The sequence below is a fragment of the Pseudogymnoascus verrucosus genome (assembly GCF_001662655.1).
Source record: "Pseudogymnoascus verrucosus strain UAMH 10579 unplaced genomic scaffold scaffold_7, whole genome shotgun sequence".
Taxonomy (NCBI): Eukaryota; Fungi; Ascomycota; class Leotiomycetes; order Thelebolales; family Thelebolaceae; genus Pseudogymnoascus; species Pseudogymnoascus verrucosus.
This window is the reverse complement of record NW_017263658.1, coordinates 529,811-544,770: the sequence shown is the minus strand read 5'-3', so window position 1 is coordinate 544,770 and position 14,960 is coordinate 529,811. Positions and strand designations below refer to the sequence as shown.

Genomic DNA, 14,960 nt, shown 5'->3' with positions numbered 1-14,960 from the left:
ATTTCACGATTCCCCCGTCCACTCTTGTGCCCCCTCCTTTAACTCACCCCCCTAATATCACAATCGCTTCCGCCCCCTTAACAAACACTGTGATAGGGGTAGGAAAACACAGACGCTGTGCATCGCATATGAGCGCATGGTGATTGTAATAGTTATTATCGCTCTTGCATTCGTTTATTCACTGTTTTTAAGGGGATTTTGCGTTTAGGGTCACTCGTGAAGCACAGTTACTGTGCTACCTAAATGCCTCGTGAGTGACTGTAAACCATAGCTAGGTTTATAGTGATTATTCTAGCTAAATGCCCTGTGAGTAACTATATATAATAGCAGCGTTTATAGTAACCATGCTACCGAAATGCCTTGTAAGTGACTATAGACAATAGCAGCGTTTATAGTAATTATGCTAGCTAAATGCCCTATGAGTAACTCTCTGTAAACCTATCAGTTACAGTCGCCCCGACAAGCGAGCTCTCCCTCAAAAGCCCTCGAGAGCAGAGACTCGCACAGCCTCTAAAGTAATTCAAAATATAAAAACCAAACCCTCCTATCACAGGCAACAACTCAGTAACTATAAAAAAGTACGATCGCTTACACCCTAAGCGAGCCCTCCTCCCCTCTCCAACTCTGAGGGCGCCAAAAAAAAAGTTATGCGCTGTGTGCAGGATTTGAACCTACGAGGCCGAAACCATAAGATAACCAAATTATAGAAATTCAAGTCTTACCCATTAACCACTCTGGCAACACAGCGGGTTGAAGTAAGGGGATCGCGATTAGTTGGGTATATGAAACCCTCTGTCTTCTCCACCAATCAGTTCTCCATCTCATCGTTGATCATTTCAAATAGTGTCGTTGGGAAACTATTTTTTTGAGAAACATTTTTTGTGCGGGATAGCGGGGAATGTGATGACGTCGTAAGTACTGGTACACTCACAGCCCGTTTCCATGTCGCTCCTGCCGCCCGGCCGGCGGACTGGAGTTTTTCTAACTAACTCCTTTACGACTAAACTACGGAGTAGAGGGACCTAACGTTCACTTCCTTACTCTTTCGGGCTGACAAGTGAGATTTTGATTCCCTCTGATTTGATACCCGTAACCTGCGATCGCCACAATCAAGCTTTTTCCCAATATTCCCTCCGCCCACCGTTTCAGATGGCGACCCGAGCAAACCTTCATGTGAAGGATAGCGGCAGTCAGAACCGGAGTGTAGGAGGGAGGTGAAGGTGGGAGGAGACACGAAACACATCTCAACCGAAGTCTGACTTGCGCGTCGTCGCCACTTTTTCCCAAACACCACCTTTCTGACGGCCCCTCGGATCTGCCATCCAACGTACCTCACTTCCCGGTTCCACGACCATCATCCACAGTTCACTCACCCAAACCTGACACAGCGCCGTATAGCCACCCACTCTGCCAACCAGGCCACGGCGGGGGCTACTGTAAGAATGCTCAACCACGGCGCAGTGGGGATATCGCCACGCTCTCTCAACTGCCGGGTCCTCGGCATATCGATATTTGATGACAGGACAGGACAGGTCGGTTGGAATAGTAATGTCATATCAAAAGCATGGTTGGTTGGGTATACCGGTCATCCCTCCCGTAGATCCCCATCAGCTCACTCCCCCCCCTCCAGCCGGGTCTCCGTGGTGCGGATCCGTACCCATCACCTTCGACCGACCGACCGATGGGTCCTCACCAACCAGCACAGAACAGAGATACTTACTTTTCTTTGGCAGAGAGAGGCAATAATGGATAACACTAGCGGGTGGCAAAAAATCACGGCAAGTAACAGAACTGACAGACCCGACAAACCACCCATCCATGCCCAAGACCCCACCGTGTCAACAAGGCACGCCCCACTGCGAACGTCACAGAGATTTTCAACTCCCTCTCTTTCCTCTCTCCCTCCCTCTCTCTCAGTATTTTTGCGCCCCCACTCCCCTCTCCTGTCTTTCCCACTCTCCCTCTGCTCGGCGCTGGGAGTGGGGGCCGCCTCCTCCGCCGAGCGCCGAGAAAGGTAGTGGTGAGAAACTATCACTCACTCCCAGAACCAAGACCCAAATCTCCGCCCGGCGGGGTCGGCTGCCGAGACAGAATGAAGGTGACAAGATCAGACAGGCAGGTGGATATCTAGCAGTGGAGAGGGTTTCGCGCATTGTTGCCCAGCTCCACTTGTAGAACACACACACCCTTTCCGAGACTTCCTTCTTATGCTGTGGGGTGGGTACGGGAGAAGGAAGTGGAGTTGGAAGGGAGAAGGTGTGGACACGTGATTTACGTCATAGCTTCTCTTGTCTTTCACAGGAAGAGAGGTTTTTGAGCGGGAAGGGAACTGTATATGGCAGGTAGAGAAGGCATGTTGGTAGACAGGTAGGTAGGTGCCACAAGAACCAGTAGATGGTGCACCCTCCCCAGTAGAAGACGCGTTGCTATATAGATAGATAGATGGTAGGACCGACTGATCTGGCGCTGTGACACCACATACATCGATGCCGTGCGTGCGTGCGTGCGTGCGTGCATCTCGCTCTCACCACGGCACCGCGGACGCCGCGGGGTGGGTTCGGGGCGGGGGACGAGACGAGACTTTATGCACCTCATGTTATGCGGTGCTACGTGTGCTTGCTTTCTCTGATCTGGCAGCTCGTTGTGTAGGGGAGCGAGAGAGCGGTAGGTGGGTGTTGCATGCGCGTTACAGAGTGTGTAGGCGAGCGCGGATCTTGGGGGAGGGAGGGAGGAGGAGTAGGTGACGGTGATGGAGCGGTGGGATGGGGTGGGAGAAGAATGGGAGAAGAATGGAGAATAGAGTATCGTAGAGTGCAGATAAACCTCTAGAGAGGATTGGAGGGGAAGGGGCGTTCGGGGAGGTCAGGGAGGTCAGGGGATTCGATTCCCCCTCCTCTCTCCTCTCTTTCTCAGCCCTTTTCGAATCTCGAATTTTCGATTGAGATTTGTGACACGCAGACATACAAACATGCATACATACATGCATGCCAAGTTTTTCTGATTTACGCCACAAAAAATCCACATCGCCTACAGACAGCAGTACAGTACACCTGACACGAACGACAGATCTGAGCTATCTCTCAATCTTGTTTGCTTTGGCCCCCCCGCCTATCCGCTGCCGCTGCTGCTTGCCCTGGTCATATCCTGCCCTGGTCATATCCTGTAACTTACCGCCTGCACGCACGGCTACAGCCCGTCCGCCTGCTGCACAGTACGAGTCCCATATTGGCGTCGATCGTCGAGGGGGGTGAGCGAGCCGAGGTTGTCTCGAGGTGTGGATAGCGGGATCAGCGGCGTTGCAGCCACATACTTGTACGTCTCGTTCGTAACCCCCCTCGCCCCGTTTCGAGAGCGGTGAAACGAAGCATACGCATATACAGTACAGTAGTAGTGCATCAGCAACAAAAAATAATGCGTGTGCGTGAGCAAGTTATGTACGTATACACAAGCACAAAAAAACTAACTTTTCCTTCCCCTTCCCACAGTGTTTCGAAACGAACAAGGGGTGTGCGGACAGGGGGTTGCAGATTGCAGGTGAAACGAGACGGGATCGGCGGGGTGACGTTGGATGGGGTGGCGGAGTTTGCAGATGGGTGGGTAGGTGTGTGATTGATGTACCCTACCTCCACTCTTGTCTCTTGTCTATTCTGCTCACCCAGCACCCAGCTCCCTTCGTGTCCGCCCCAACGACCAGATGCGGAAGGGGAGCGACAGGAACCAGAAGAGGATCGGCTGCACCGCCCGATCGGCGGGGGGGCGGCGTTAAGCTAATATCCGTGGCAGGACTTGGCGGTATTGGCAGTTGGGTCGGGTTTGTCCTGTTCCTGGTGAAGTTCGTGGTGAGGGAGAGGGAGGAAAGAAGCTAGCTGGGCTACAGTACGTAGCTGGGCTTGGTATGGGACGGGGCAATCTGGCCACGTTTTTTCATAGCGGGTTGGATGGGGCGGCCTTACCTGACTTCTGGAACCAGAACAAGACCAGTTCTGGATTCGCGGCACAGGGAGCGCCAAAACAGAAAGGAATTTCAATAATGTGAGGAGGGGAGCGGGGCGGACGGACGCGAAAAAATACCGGACTGGTGCCAAAATCCCTTGGCGGTGCCGAGTGCCGGTACCGTGCAGATGTGTGTGTGGAAGGGGATGGATGTGACAGGCAACGGCTCGCGGACGCAAGAGGGGGATAGCGCGTGTTACGCAAGCTTCTGGCGGCGGGTGGGACGGCGATCTGGCGTGCGGCTGTGCTGGAGGGGATGGATCTGGTGTGCATGTGGGTGGGGACCGGGGGGGGGGAGGGGGGGAGGGTACGTACTGTAATGTACATGACTTGCAAAAAAGTTGAGTGGGCAGGGATGAGGGATGGATGGACGAGGTGTGAAGAGGACAGAGTGTGTGTGTGTTCGCCGATCCAGTTCGAGATCATGTTTTGAGTTTGCTTCTGTTCCAGTTCCAGTTCAGGTGACGTTCAGGTGAGGTGAGCACGGTCAGGAGTGAAGCTTGGCACGGAAGCTGTCCGAGAAAGGGGGAGGGGAAAGATGCGGATGGGGATATATTTAGGTCCATCTCCTCCCTGTGTCAGCCAGCCTGCTTGCTCGACTGCATGATCTGACAGCGACTGACAGCTCCGCCTGGCTGGGCTTGCTGGGCTGGCTGTGAAAGATGGACGTGAGCCCGGAGCAATTACCCCATCGTAGCGACGTGCGTCGTGTGCCATGCCATGCCATGCCCTGGCAGTGCTCGCGGGCCTTTTTTTTTCTTGTTTGTCCTGGCTGGCTGACTGTCCATCTGTCGCCCACCGCACATCCGCAGCGAGCGAGCGGCTTGCGTTTAGTTTGCCTTGACTTTCCGGGCTCGACGAGTCGCATCCCTTCCCTTGGAGGGGAAACTTGCTCACCCTCTTCCCACTCTTTCCACGATCTCGCAGTAGTAGGGTGAAGTGGAGGAAGGGAGGAGACGTACATACTTCCAGCTCAGCAACGGAAAGCCACCAGCCAGGTACACACACACATCACCTTGCTGACTGGCCCCGCCACCAAACGTGTGAATTCGCCGAACAAGCCGAGGATTTTCACCAGATGCCTGCACAACTGCACAAGTCGTCCGGATGCATGCATTAACGGTTTTTTATGCCGGTCAGTGGCGTCCGTCAGTCAGGGCTGGGCTTGCTAGGGCCCTGCGCAGGCGTGGTGAGGCTAGACCGCGGGGCCCTGTCGTGACGCTGACGTGAAGGCTTGGCTGGGCTGGGCGGGGGGGACGGGGTGGGTGGTTGGTGGTTCTGTAGTGGTGAAGGTGCATGTGGATGGGTGGCGGTGGGGAGTGGTGAGGGGGGGAGTCATGAGGAATGTTCCGCGCGAAGGTGTGGAGATGAGATGGGTGGGTCCCTTCAGATTGAGAAGATACGTACTTTTTGTACGAGGTTCCACCCGTACGAGGTTGTCTGTCCCGCACTCGTAAATTCTGGTATTATTGTACAGTACTCCGCACACAGTATATATCTGTTGCTTGGTAGGGCAAAAGGACATGGATTGATGGGTATGGACAGGACAGGGGTATGTCAGTTGAAGTGGTGGTAAGTGGATTAGTTAGTACAGTAAGTGGAGAAGAAGAGGGGCGACACCGGCTCGAAGGGGAATGTTCGGGAATAATAATTCGTGCGCTGGGACGGGACGCGCGTATGGTTTTGGTGTGAGGGAGGGACGGACGACACGACGCACGGATGCACGGGCTGCACGATGTTGACAGGCGGCGGATCGGGGATCGACCGGGGGGGTTTGGGAGGCGAGGGGGGTTGACGAGGGTGGGAAGGGTGCAGGGGATGGCGGAGGTTGCCATGTACTGGATGTACTGGTTGTAGCTGTACTTGTTGTCATTGTGCAGCCAAGAGGGATGATGGGCGGTTGGGAAGTGGAGGTTGAAAGGTGGGATGATGCCGTAGACAGACAGTAAGTAAGTCCTGTATGTATGTATGGAGCAATAATGGGCATCGTTTTTCTGTTTTCTGCATTAGACGCACATCACAGCCTTCACATCAACATTGGCAGCTGGGATTGGCATCGGAGGGGTGTGCTGGATGGGGGGTTAGTCTGCTTATGCTTACTTTGTAATCTAGACGTGCAGGAGAGGAGAAGATAGTAGAGTAGCAAGTAGGCCACTGCTCATCAGACTGACTTCAATAAAAGACCAGTACTCAAAGCACAAGCAAGTCAGTCTTCCACATCAATAAAAGACCAGTAGCGCCCATCAATCAATCAGTAGTGCCAGTAGTGTTAGTAGTGCCAGCAGTAGTACGTACGCCACGGCGCACAATCAGATTGCGGGATGGGGGGATGCACTTACCTCCTGCACGCTGATGATGCTTGCCGAAGCACGATAGACGACCGACCAGGGAGGTGTCAGCGTGTCAAGTTAAAATAGCCAACCCCCCCCCCCCGTCCGTCCGCACATACGAGGCCAAGATATGCGCATGCCAGCCAGCCCGCCCGCTCGCTCGTACATCGAAATCTGCCATCATCTAATCTAGTCCATCCCCATCGTTCATCTCCGCACGAGTAACTGCGCCTGGATATGGTCGTCATCGTCGTGGAGCATGTCATCTCCGTTGCTGGTGTGTAGTGTAGTGTAGGTGGAGGAGGTAGGTAGGTAGGTACTTATGGGGCGGGAGAGGGAGGGCGGGTGATGAGTATCTGAGACAGAAACAGCGCGGCGGGCTGGATGGGGTTAGTGAGACCTTTTGTCTTGTCTTGTCTGTCGCGGCCCGGGGGTTTGGGGAAGGGAGAGGGAGAGATGTGAGGGACGGCTAAGAATACTCGATACAAGAGCAGTAGCAGTATAGTAGATAATGAGAGTGTTTGATGTGCGTAGATGATGTGCGTGGATGATCGAGATGTTGTCCGTAATCGGAGGGATGGGGGATGGATGGGGAAGGAGGTGTGTTGAGGGTGGGAGGTGAGGGTGGAAGACGGGAATTGCACAGTATAAAGCAGGTGCAGAGCGTATAATGAAGCACATCACACACACAACATCCATTCACACGCACGCACATCTAGCACAAAATCCTCTCCGCCCATACAAACGCACCTGCACTGCCTACTAAAATCCGGGCTATCCGGTTTACTCATCTCATCTCTGCTTCATCTCCTCACCTCATCTGCTCCTCTCCCATCCTCTCTCCATCTACTCAAACTAACCAAAGTACCCCCAGCACGCTAGCAAATAAGTAACTTCGCCCATCACCGCGAGGGTCCACTAGCACCGAGCGTACCGGTACCTTTCTGCTCCCTCCCTTGAGCTGCTTTCCGCCGCCGCCGAGATAGGGCGATTAGCGCGTGTCTTAGACGGGAGTACTGGGATACTTGAGGGACTTAGGGGATACCAGCACCCGCACACAAAGTGCGCCCTTGGTCCATCGATGATGCGCCCTTTCCTTGCCCTCGGTGTTCTCCCCTTTGCCCTAAGAAATGGCTTTCTGGATCCACAATTCAACTGCCACCTCCCAACTTCTGCGTCTGACTGCTGACGCTGGATGACTGACTGGTACTGTGCCACTTTATCCACTTTGCACTATTTCCATAATCCACCATCTGCTGTCGGTACCCTCTTGGTACTGGTACCTCCACTTGTCAGCCTGGCATTACTCATCCACCACTAATCCACCCATCATCCATCATCCATCACACATCTCACCCACTTCCTCACCCAACTTGCCTGTCCACTCTCCACTCTCCACTCTCCACTCTCCAACCATCAACCACCACTCAACTCACCCACTCTTAACCTGCAAAAAACTGTTAAATTTGTACTCCTACATTATTACCGTTACTGTACTACCCTATTACCCTACTACCCTATTCCTCTATCCTTACTCTACTCTACTCTTCCCTTTCCTTCCTTCCCTAAATATGCAATGTACCATTACACCCCAAGAACCCGGGTTCGCCGGCTCGGAGAGAAAAACCTTCCTGCCAAGCCATCTGGCGGCGTGCGTGCGTGGGTACGTAGCTGAACCTTCTTTTTTCGACACGCCGCTAGAACACACCCTGGGGTACACACACTATAGAACATAGTCACCACACACACACACACCACAAACTTGTTACGGACGGTTAGGTTTAGTAGGGATATAGTGGTAAGAATAGCCCATAGTCACTCTAACACTCTACTCTAACACTCTAACGAAAAGGGCAGGGCAGGGGAATAGGGAGACTAAGACTACTACACTACTACTCCACACGACTGTAATCTACTACTACTGTAAATCTACTTACTTTACTCTATTACTACTCTGCCTCTACTACCCTACATACCCTACTATATACCCTACTAGTCCCCTCTGTTCTTAGTAAGGGTCATTGACTCGCGAGCCCCCGTTGAAGGCCCCGTCGAGGCGTCATTCATGTACTTCGGTACGAGTACTATAGTACTATAGTCACTCTTAACTGTAATGTACGAAATAATGGCTTAGTCGCCCTTCCGCCCTTCGCCCTTCTTCTCAATGTGGTGGGTTGCGTTGCATGAAGTGCCATGCCCGTCTCGTAGTCCTTGTCTTGGTTCCGCCCTCCCTTTGCTAAACTGACTTGACCTTAAACTACTACCTTCTCCACTACTCCACTTACTCTACTACTACTCTACTACTACTCTACTACTTTGCCTCTCTTGTCTCTCTCATCTCGCCTCCCTCCTCCCTCTCTATCTCTCTCTCTCTGATATCTACTACCCGACTGATTGACATCTTGACTTTCTGCTCTTGCCTGCATCTCGTTGTTCTCTCTTGACCTACTTCCTCTTCTACCATTCGACATACCTACATTGTTCCTGCACTTCTTTACTGAAAGCACGCAAGCACTGTTCGATATATCGTCTACTTCTCTTCATACCAAAACTTCCACTTCTTGCCCTCAATATCCGGCCTTTCCGCCGCATATCCAGCATCCAGCATATCCAACCCAAATACCTTTCGAACCGAACGAACATATTCGCCCTTGACCGTTTTCTATACCGACGAAACAAACTGCCGTCTCCGACCTTACACGTTTAGGAGATATTTATAGTTGGTATGTCCGTCCACAGTCTCGCCCCTCTGCAGTGCTCTATTCTAGACCACGTCCGCCAAGAGCCCACCGCTTCGTCACATTTCCCTTGGCAGCCCTGGGACGAAACCTCCCCTGCCGTCCTCCCTCACCCAACATAATAACTTAAACACAACAACACCAACTAACACCACATCCCCAGACCTTCACCTTTCACCAACCTCACAATCACATCCCACGCCCTCACCACGAACCACCACGCCGCACCCGCCACCCGTCCACCCACCACCACCACCCCCAGCACGCACCACAGAACACAAACCACCCCCATGGCCACAACAATAACCATGCACGCCCCCTCACCCACCCCCGCCCACCTCGCCGCGGCCCTCTCCTCCCTCCCCACCCGCCCACGCTCACAGCTGCAAAACATCGAACTCCCCCCCATCCGCCAAGCAGTCCCCGAAATCGACCTCGCTCCCGCTCCCGTCCCCGTCGACGCCCGCCCCTCGAGTCCCTATGCACAAAAACGCCGCCTCCTCACTCCGGAGCCAGAGCGCGGGGGGAGCAGTGGGGGAGGGAGCAGTGGGATGCAGACTCCGTATCGCACGTCCCCGAGGAGTACGATGACGGGTGCACCGGGGGGTCCGCCGGGTCCGCCGCCTATGACCGTTTTTGCAAGTGCTGCGGACCAGATGCCCTATCCCGGCCGCGGATACCCCGAGCCTGCCGCACCGAGACTATTTGATCCTCGCGCCGACTACGCGCCGCAAGCATACAGCCGGGATCGGTATGACGCCCAACCCTACCCTCCGCCGTCGCAGTACGCGGTTTACGACGGCGGTGGTGGTGCGGGGAAGCGCGGGAGGGAGTTCGGGGTTAGTGTCAATGGGAATGGGTATCCGCCGCAGAACTATGTTGCGGAGACGGGGTATGGAGGGGAGGGAATGGGAGATGGGAAGAGTGGCGGTGGGGGGAGGAAGAGGAGGGGGAATCTGCCGAAGGAGACGACGGATAAGTTGAGGGCTTGGTTTGTGGGGCATTTACATCATCCGTATCCGACCGAGGATGAGAAGCAGGATTTGATGGTGCGGACGGGGTTGCAGATGAGTGAGTCTTTTTTCTTCTTCTCCCCTTACGTGTTGTTGGTTGGGGGTCTTCGGGAACTACTACCAATTACGCGGCACTTGTGAGAACTAAGCTAACCTCCACCGCTTTTTTTAGACCAAATCTCAAACTGGTTCATCAACGCCCGCCGCCGCCAGCTACCAAGCATGATCAGCAACGCCCGCGCCGAAACAGCAGCCACCGCCAACGGCTCCGGCGGCGCTACCTCCAACGGCGCTGGCGCGAGCAACGCTGCTAGGGATGAGAGCGATGGCTCTAGCTACGGCGGGGAGTACGGAACTGAAGGGGGTAGTCCCGGGAGAGGTGGACGTTTGTGAGAGGTGTACTTTTACAGTTTTTGTTTTTGTTTTACAGGGGAAAGGGGAAAGGGGGGGTTATGCATTTGTTGGCGCTGGGGTTGGTTGGGGGTGTATTATAGGTGGGATAGATGGATGGATGGGTGGGATGTGGGATTTGATGATGGGCTGCATGCATGGAGATTGGGTTTATGGGCTGTATTTGGTTTTTGCTACGGCTTTGGGGGTTGCTTTAGACGGAAGAAGAAGGAAGGAAGAATTAAAGAAATGATCAGAAAGTTCACGAATTACTCCCTCCCCCTATCCTTTGATTGCGAGCAGCTTGCTTGCTCCACGCATCTTGCTCCTCGCCTCGTCCTTTGCCACCAACCACTTACTCGGACCCTGATTACTCGATCCGCTACAGAAACAAATTACAAAAAAGTAGCTATACTGTAACCAACAAACTAACCCTTACAAATAAGACTAACACCCCCCCTCCCCCTCCCCCCTTCCCGCCCCTTGCCTCCTTCAATNNNNCCCCCCCCCCCCCCCCGGCGCCGCGTGGCCCCCATACGCAACTCCCCCTCCCCGCGCCTCCTAGCATTGCCACAGCCGTTACCGTTTCTGTTTCATGGTTTCAGATTGAGACATTGTACGTATTCTGTTATTTCCGGATACGTCGGGAAGCTAAGAGGGACGGGAACCGGATGTGGAATGTATCCGAGCGGGTGGTCTTCGGGGATTTGTGTCGTGTAGCTTGACTAGGGGTTGGGTGGAAAGATGGGGTTGGGGTTGTATGGGGATGAGGGGGCTACATTCTACACTCGTACGGAAGGGCGGCTGGGATGGGATGGAAGGGGAGGCGGGAAGAGCGGAGGGGGAGGAGGGGAGGTGCTATATTAAGCTCCTCGCTCTAACAAGGCAAGGAAGAACGACGACGACGGGTACGCCTCCTTGCTGGGCTATGTTTAACTATCTCGTAGATAGTCAGTAAGTATATGGCTGAAAGTGGTGATACCGGAGGTATTCTGTGAAAGTTAATACCTGAAGCATTTTTACGAATTTGCGCACTTCTGGCACTAATATATGTAAAATGCGCATAAGCGGATGAGGCCTAACTACCTATTAATTCCTAAAGCATTCTACGATTATGCGCATGTTAGCGGTGGATGTGTGCAGATTCGCAGAATGAATGCCTTTGCTATTATTATTTACTTTCCATAGAGGAAGAGGTTGGAAGTGTAGAAAACTGGTTTGGATAGATGGGATGTATGTGAGAGATATGAAATCGTGCACTCGGTTCAGCATCTGACACCCACGTTTGGTTATGAAATGAGAGGGCCGCAGACGAGCCAACTCGAGTATAGTATTCTTTATCAAAAAGGCAACTTGGCCGAGCGGTTAAGGCGCTAGTTTCAGGTCATTATGTGACTTACTAGTTCGAAAGAGCGAGAGTTCGAATCTCTCAGTTGTCAATTTTTTTTATTTAATTTTGCTCCTACCTTTCGAATTCGAACGGTAGGAGCAATGAGGTGTTTGATTGATAGAGCGTGGTTTAATTATGATTATAGACAGAGAGCCTTCACTAAATCCGACGGCACGTGAACACGACTCGCGTGGCGGCAGCACGCCGTCGGTTGGTTACTCACTTCGTGGCGCCCCGACCCGTCTAATGACGTGTTGCATCTTCGAGAATTAATCTTGAAGGGCCATTTTGTCCTGTGTTTAACAAACTGGATAATCGGCGATGAAACCCAGCCTCATAAATGTCGCTGAGCGCTCGGCAACTTCGTGCGATTGAAATTACTGAGCGAACCTGCTCAATTATCTCCTTGCTGAGCTCATCGTTTGTCATCATCACCTTCATCTCGAGTCGCCGCTTCCGTAAACCAATTAACCGACTCATCTTTTACGCCTCGTGGGGGAATTGTTTCGCAAATGTGGCAACTGTGATATCAGTAACTGGGGTCTCGCATGGTGTAGATGGCCCACTTTGCCAGTTTCAGGGGTTTTTGCTGCAATGGTTCGCGCATCTCATGGTAATATCTTATGTCTGCGTTCTTGCTAAAAAGGATTAGGTTCATACTAGCAGATGCGATTTGGGCCTTTTGCATGGCCTTCAATGTCTACCTGACCCTATTTCGCAAATACGATGTTACTGAGCTGAGAAAGCTTGAGTGGAAGTATTGTATTGCGTCCTATGGAGTCCCCTTCATTCCCTCCTTCGTGTACTTATTCATTAAGACCAAGGCCAGAGGAAAGATTTATGGTTCAGCGATTGTGAGCCCTCCTAATGGCCGGCTTGTTTGATTGCTTTCCTTACTTACTTTCATAACTAGCAATGGTGCTGGGTTCGCACCGAATGGGGATTCCTACGTATAGCCATGGTGTTCGCCCCTGCGTGGGCCTTGATCGTACTCTCTGCGACAATTTATATCTTTGCCGGCCGAAAAATCCTCCACAGCCGACGACGGCTGAAGAGCCTTGCTAAATCGTCTTCTATGGCTCAGAACGAAATTGGCTTTCCGAGGGCGACAGACCTCGAGATCGCGGACGAAGGTCATCTCGCTGTAGAAAATGGCGCAAGCAGTTCCAACCCTCATGGCGACCCGGGACTAGAGATGACTTCAAACCACAGGCCCGAATACCCATCTGACCCTGTCCATACCGGCAGTGAAACTGTCATGTCATCTAGCAATCGGCCATTAGGAGACACTCAGAGTAGAGCGAACCCAGCTGCTAAGGATCGCAGAGCAAGTTTCGACGCAAACAGAATTATCTGGACATATTCCAAATTTTCAATACTGTTTCTTCTTGCACTATGTGTTACTTGGGTGCGTCTGTTTATCTGGATCTACCATATCATAGAACTGAGAGGCTGACAATTTCTCTTCAATATAGATTCCCCCAACGTCAAACCGAATATATAACTTCGTCAACTCAGCTCCAAATTTCACCTTGTCCTACCTGTCCGCATTGGTCGTCCCTCTGCAAGGCTTCTGGAACGGTATCATCTACGTTGCCACCTCATACCCAGCTGTCGAATCAATATTCGATATCCCACTACTACGCAGGAAACGGGCTACCTCTACTGTGTTTCGGTCTCATTCTAGGAACAACGGACACCCTCGCAGCATACCGTGATTATGCATTTGAACAAATAACAGCTGGATGTCGAAACCTAAACAAAAGAGAACTCCTAGAAGATATACCTTCCAAGGTCGATCGATGAGCCTAAACACCCTGTGGAAAATCCTTCCTGGGATACCACCTCCATCAAGCCTAAGTTGTTTATCACCATTGCCTTCAATTCTATCCTCTGTCACCTCTTCCCTCAGCACAACAACGCGTAGTCTCTGTGTCAGCCTCACCATAATCAAGGCATTAGCAATGCCCAATGTTATCAAGACCGCCGCATGCCTCCGACCTGACTAAAGCCGTCAAACCTTTCTTGCAATGCTCTAGCGGTTGCTCTAGCGGTTGCTGCAATCACGGCGCATATGATTATAACCATTGTAAAGTGCCTCGAGCTGAAAAACATGCCTGCCGCCTGGCTCCAAGCCAGAAGCAACCAGACAGCGTGTCATAAGATCAATAGCACATATATGGTCCGCATCGAGAGCATGTCTGAAGCCGAGCGTGTACGATAGAACAGCAGATGAGATGGGCAGCGGATGTGATCGCAGAACTGTTGCAACAGCAACCCAAACTACGATGTTGACGACGCCCAGAATCGCTATGATTCGAATAATACGGAAGGGAAGCTGAAGAAGTGGTTCGTTAGTCACCGACTGCCTCCTCACCCCGTCTCCGAGCATCTCTCGCTGACGCCTAACGCCTAGGTGTGGCGCGGAAAGTACGCCTGGCCAGAAGGGGGCAAGTACTTGCCAGGAGACTGGGTCGACGAGGACGACGTGTCGTCGTGGAGACGAAGAGGAGGGCTGAGGACAAGGCACAATGGCAGGAGAAGAGGAGGACGAAGGGAGGTAAGGCGTGGATAGGGGCACGAGAGGAGGAGGGTGACGGCGGCAACGATGGCGGGAGCGACGGTGACGGCGGAGACGGAGGAGAGGAGAGCTCTGACCTCTTCATGTACAGCACCGTACGTGGGTAAGCCTGTGCCGTCAATGAGTTGTGGAAGGTCTAGATTTCACAGAGCCTCCACAACACGCCGATACCTACCCACGTCGCTCTCAACGCCTTGAAGACGTCTATTGTGCGTCGAGAGCACCATCGACGGCGGGAGGAGTTCGTGGATCGCAGTGAAGTCACGATCCAGGACGGCTACACTGTCTCCCAGGTCCTCTAGGTCCACGACAAGGTATAAAGCCTCGAGGTCGGCGGCGAGAGAACTGTCGAAAAGACCTTAAGGATGAAGGTCGACTTCCTGTTCGGCAACTCAATGGTCATCCGCTCGAGAAATCGGCCCCAATGAAGGTTCAGCTGCGGCGAGGCCGACGGAGGGGACATTGGAATTATAGTAGATCTAGAGCGAGATAGATAGAGCCTAAGGAGACGGAGAGAAGGAGACG

The 14,960-nt window shown here is 52.8% G+C and overlaps 2 protein-coding genes and 2 non-coding genes across 4 annotated transcripts; 3 read left to right on the top strand and 1 right to left on the bottom strand.

Moving 5' to 3' along the window:
- Window positions 1-650: 650 nt before the first annotated feature.
- Window positions 651-748, bottom strand: VE01_02953 (the record flags this gene model as incomplete). The annotated part of the gene is made up of 1 exon: window positions 651-748. It is a non-coding gene; the product is annotated as a tRNA-Ser (tRNA).
- A 7,728-nt stretch (window positions 749-8,476) lies between these two features.
- Window positions 8,477-10,731, top strand: VE01_02952 (uncharacterized protein). The gene is made up of 3 exons (XM_018272455.2): window positions 8,477-9,046; window positions 9,225-10,132; window positions 10,247-10,731. The coding sequence occupies exons 2-3, from the start codon at window positions 9,352-9,354 to the stop codon at window positions 10,465-10,467; spliced, it is 1,002 nt and encodes a 333-aa protein (XP_018133262.2). The 5' UTR covers window positions 8,477-9,046; window positions 9,225-9,351; the 3' UTR covers window positions 10,468-10,731.
- Window positions 10,732-11,811: 1,080 nt separating this feature from the next.
- VE01_02951 lies at window positions 11,812-11,904 on the top strand (the record flags this gene model as incomplete). The annotated part of the gene is made up of 1 exon: window positions 11,812-11,904. It is a non-coding gene; the product is annotated as a tRNA-Leu (tRNA).
- A 290-nt stretch (window positions 11,905-12,194) lies between these two features.
- Window positions 12,195-13,572, top strand: VE01_02950 (uncharacterized protein; the record flags this gene model as incomplete). The annotated part of the gene is made up of 4 exons (XM_018272454.1): window positions 12,195-12,451; window positions 12,507-12,708; window positions 12,768-13,262; window positions 13,330-13,572. The coding sequence occupies 4 exons, from the start codon at window positions 12,195-12,197 to the stop codon at window positions 13,570-13,572; spliced, it is 1,197 nt and encodes a 398-aa protein (XP_018133261.1).
- Between the last annotated feature and the right edge of the window lie 1,388 nt (window positions 13,573-14,960).

Bases quoted from the DNA above. Each gene is read 5' to 3' on its own strand.
- VE01_02952 (XM_018272455.2), top strand. From the start codon at position 9,352: ATGGCCACAACAATAACCATGCACGCCCCCTCACCCACCCCCGCCCAC. The intron at 10,133-10,246 runs GTGAGTCTTTTT...CGCTTTTTTTAG, and splicing joins GCGGACGGGGTTGCAGATGA to ACCAAATCTCAAACTGGTTC.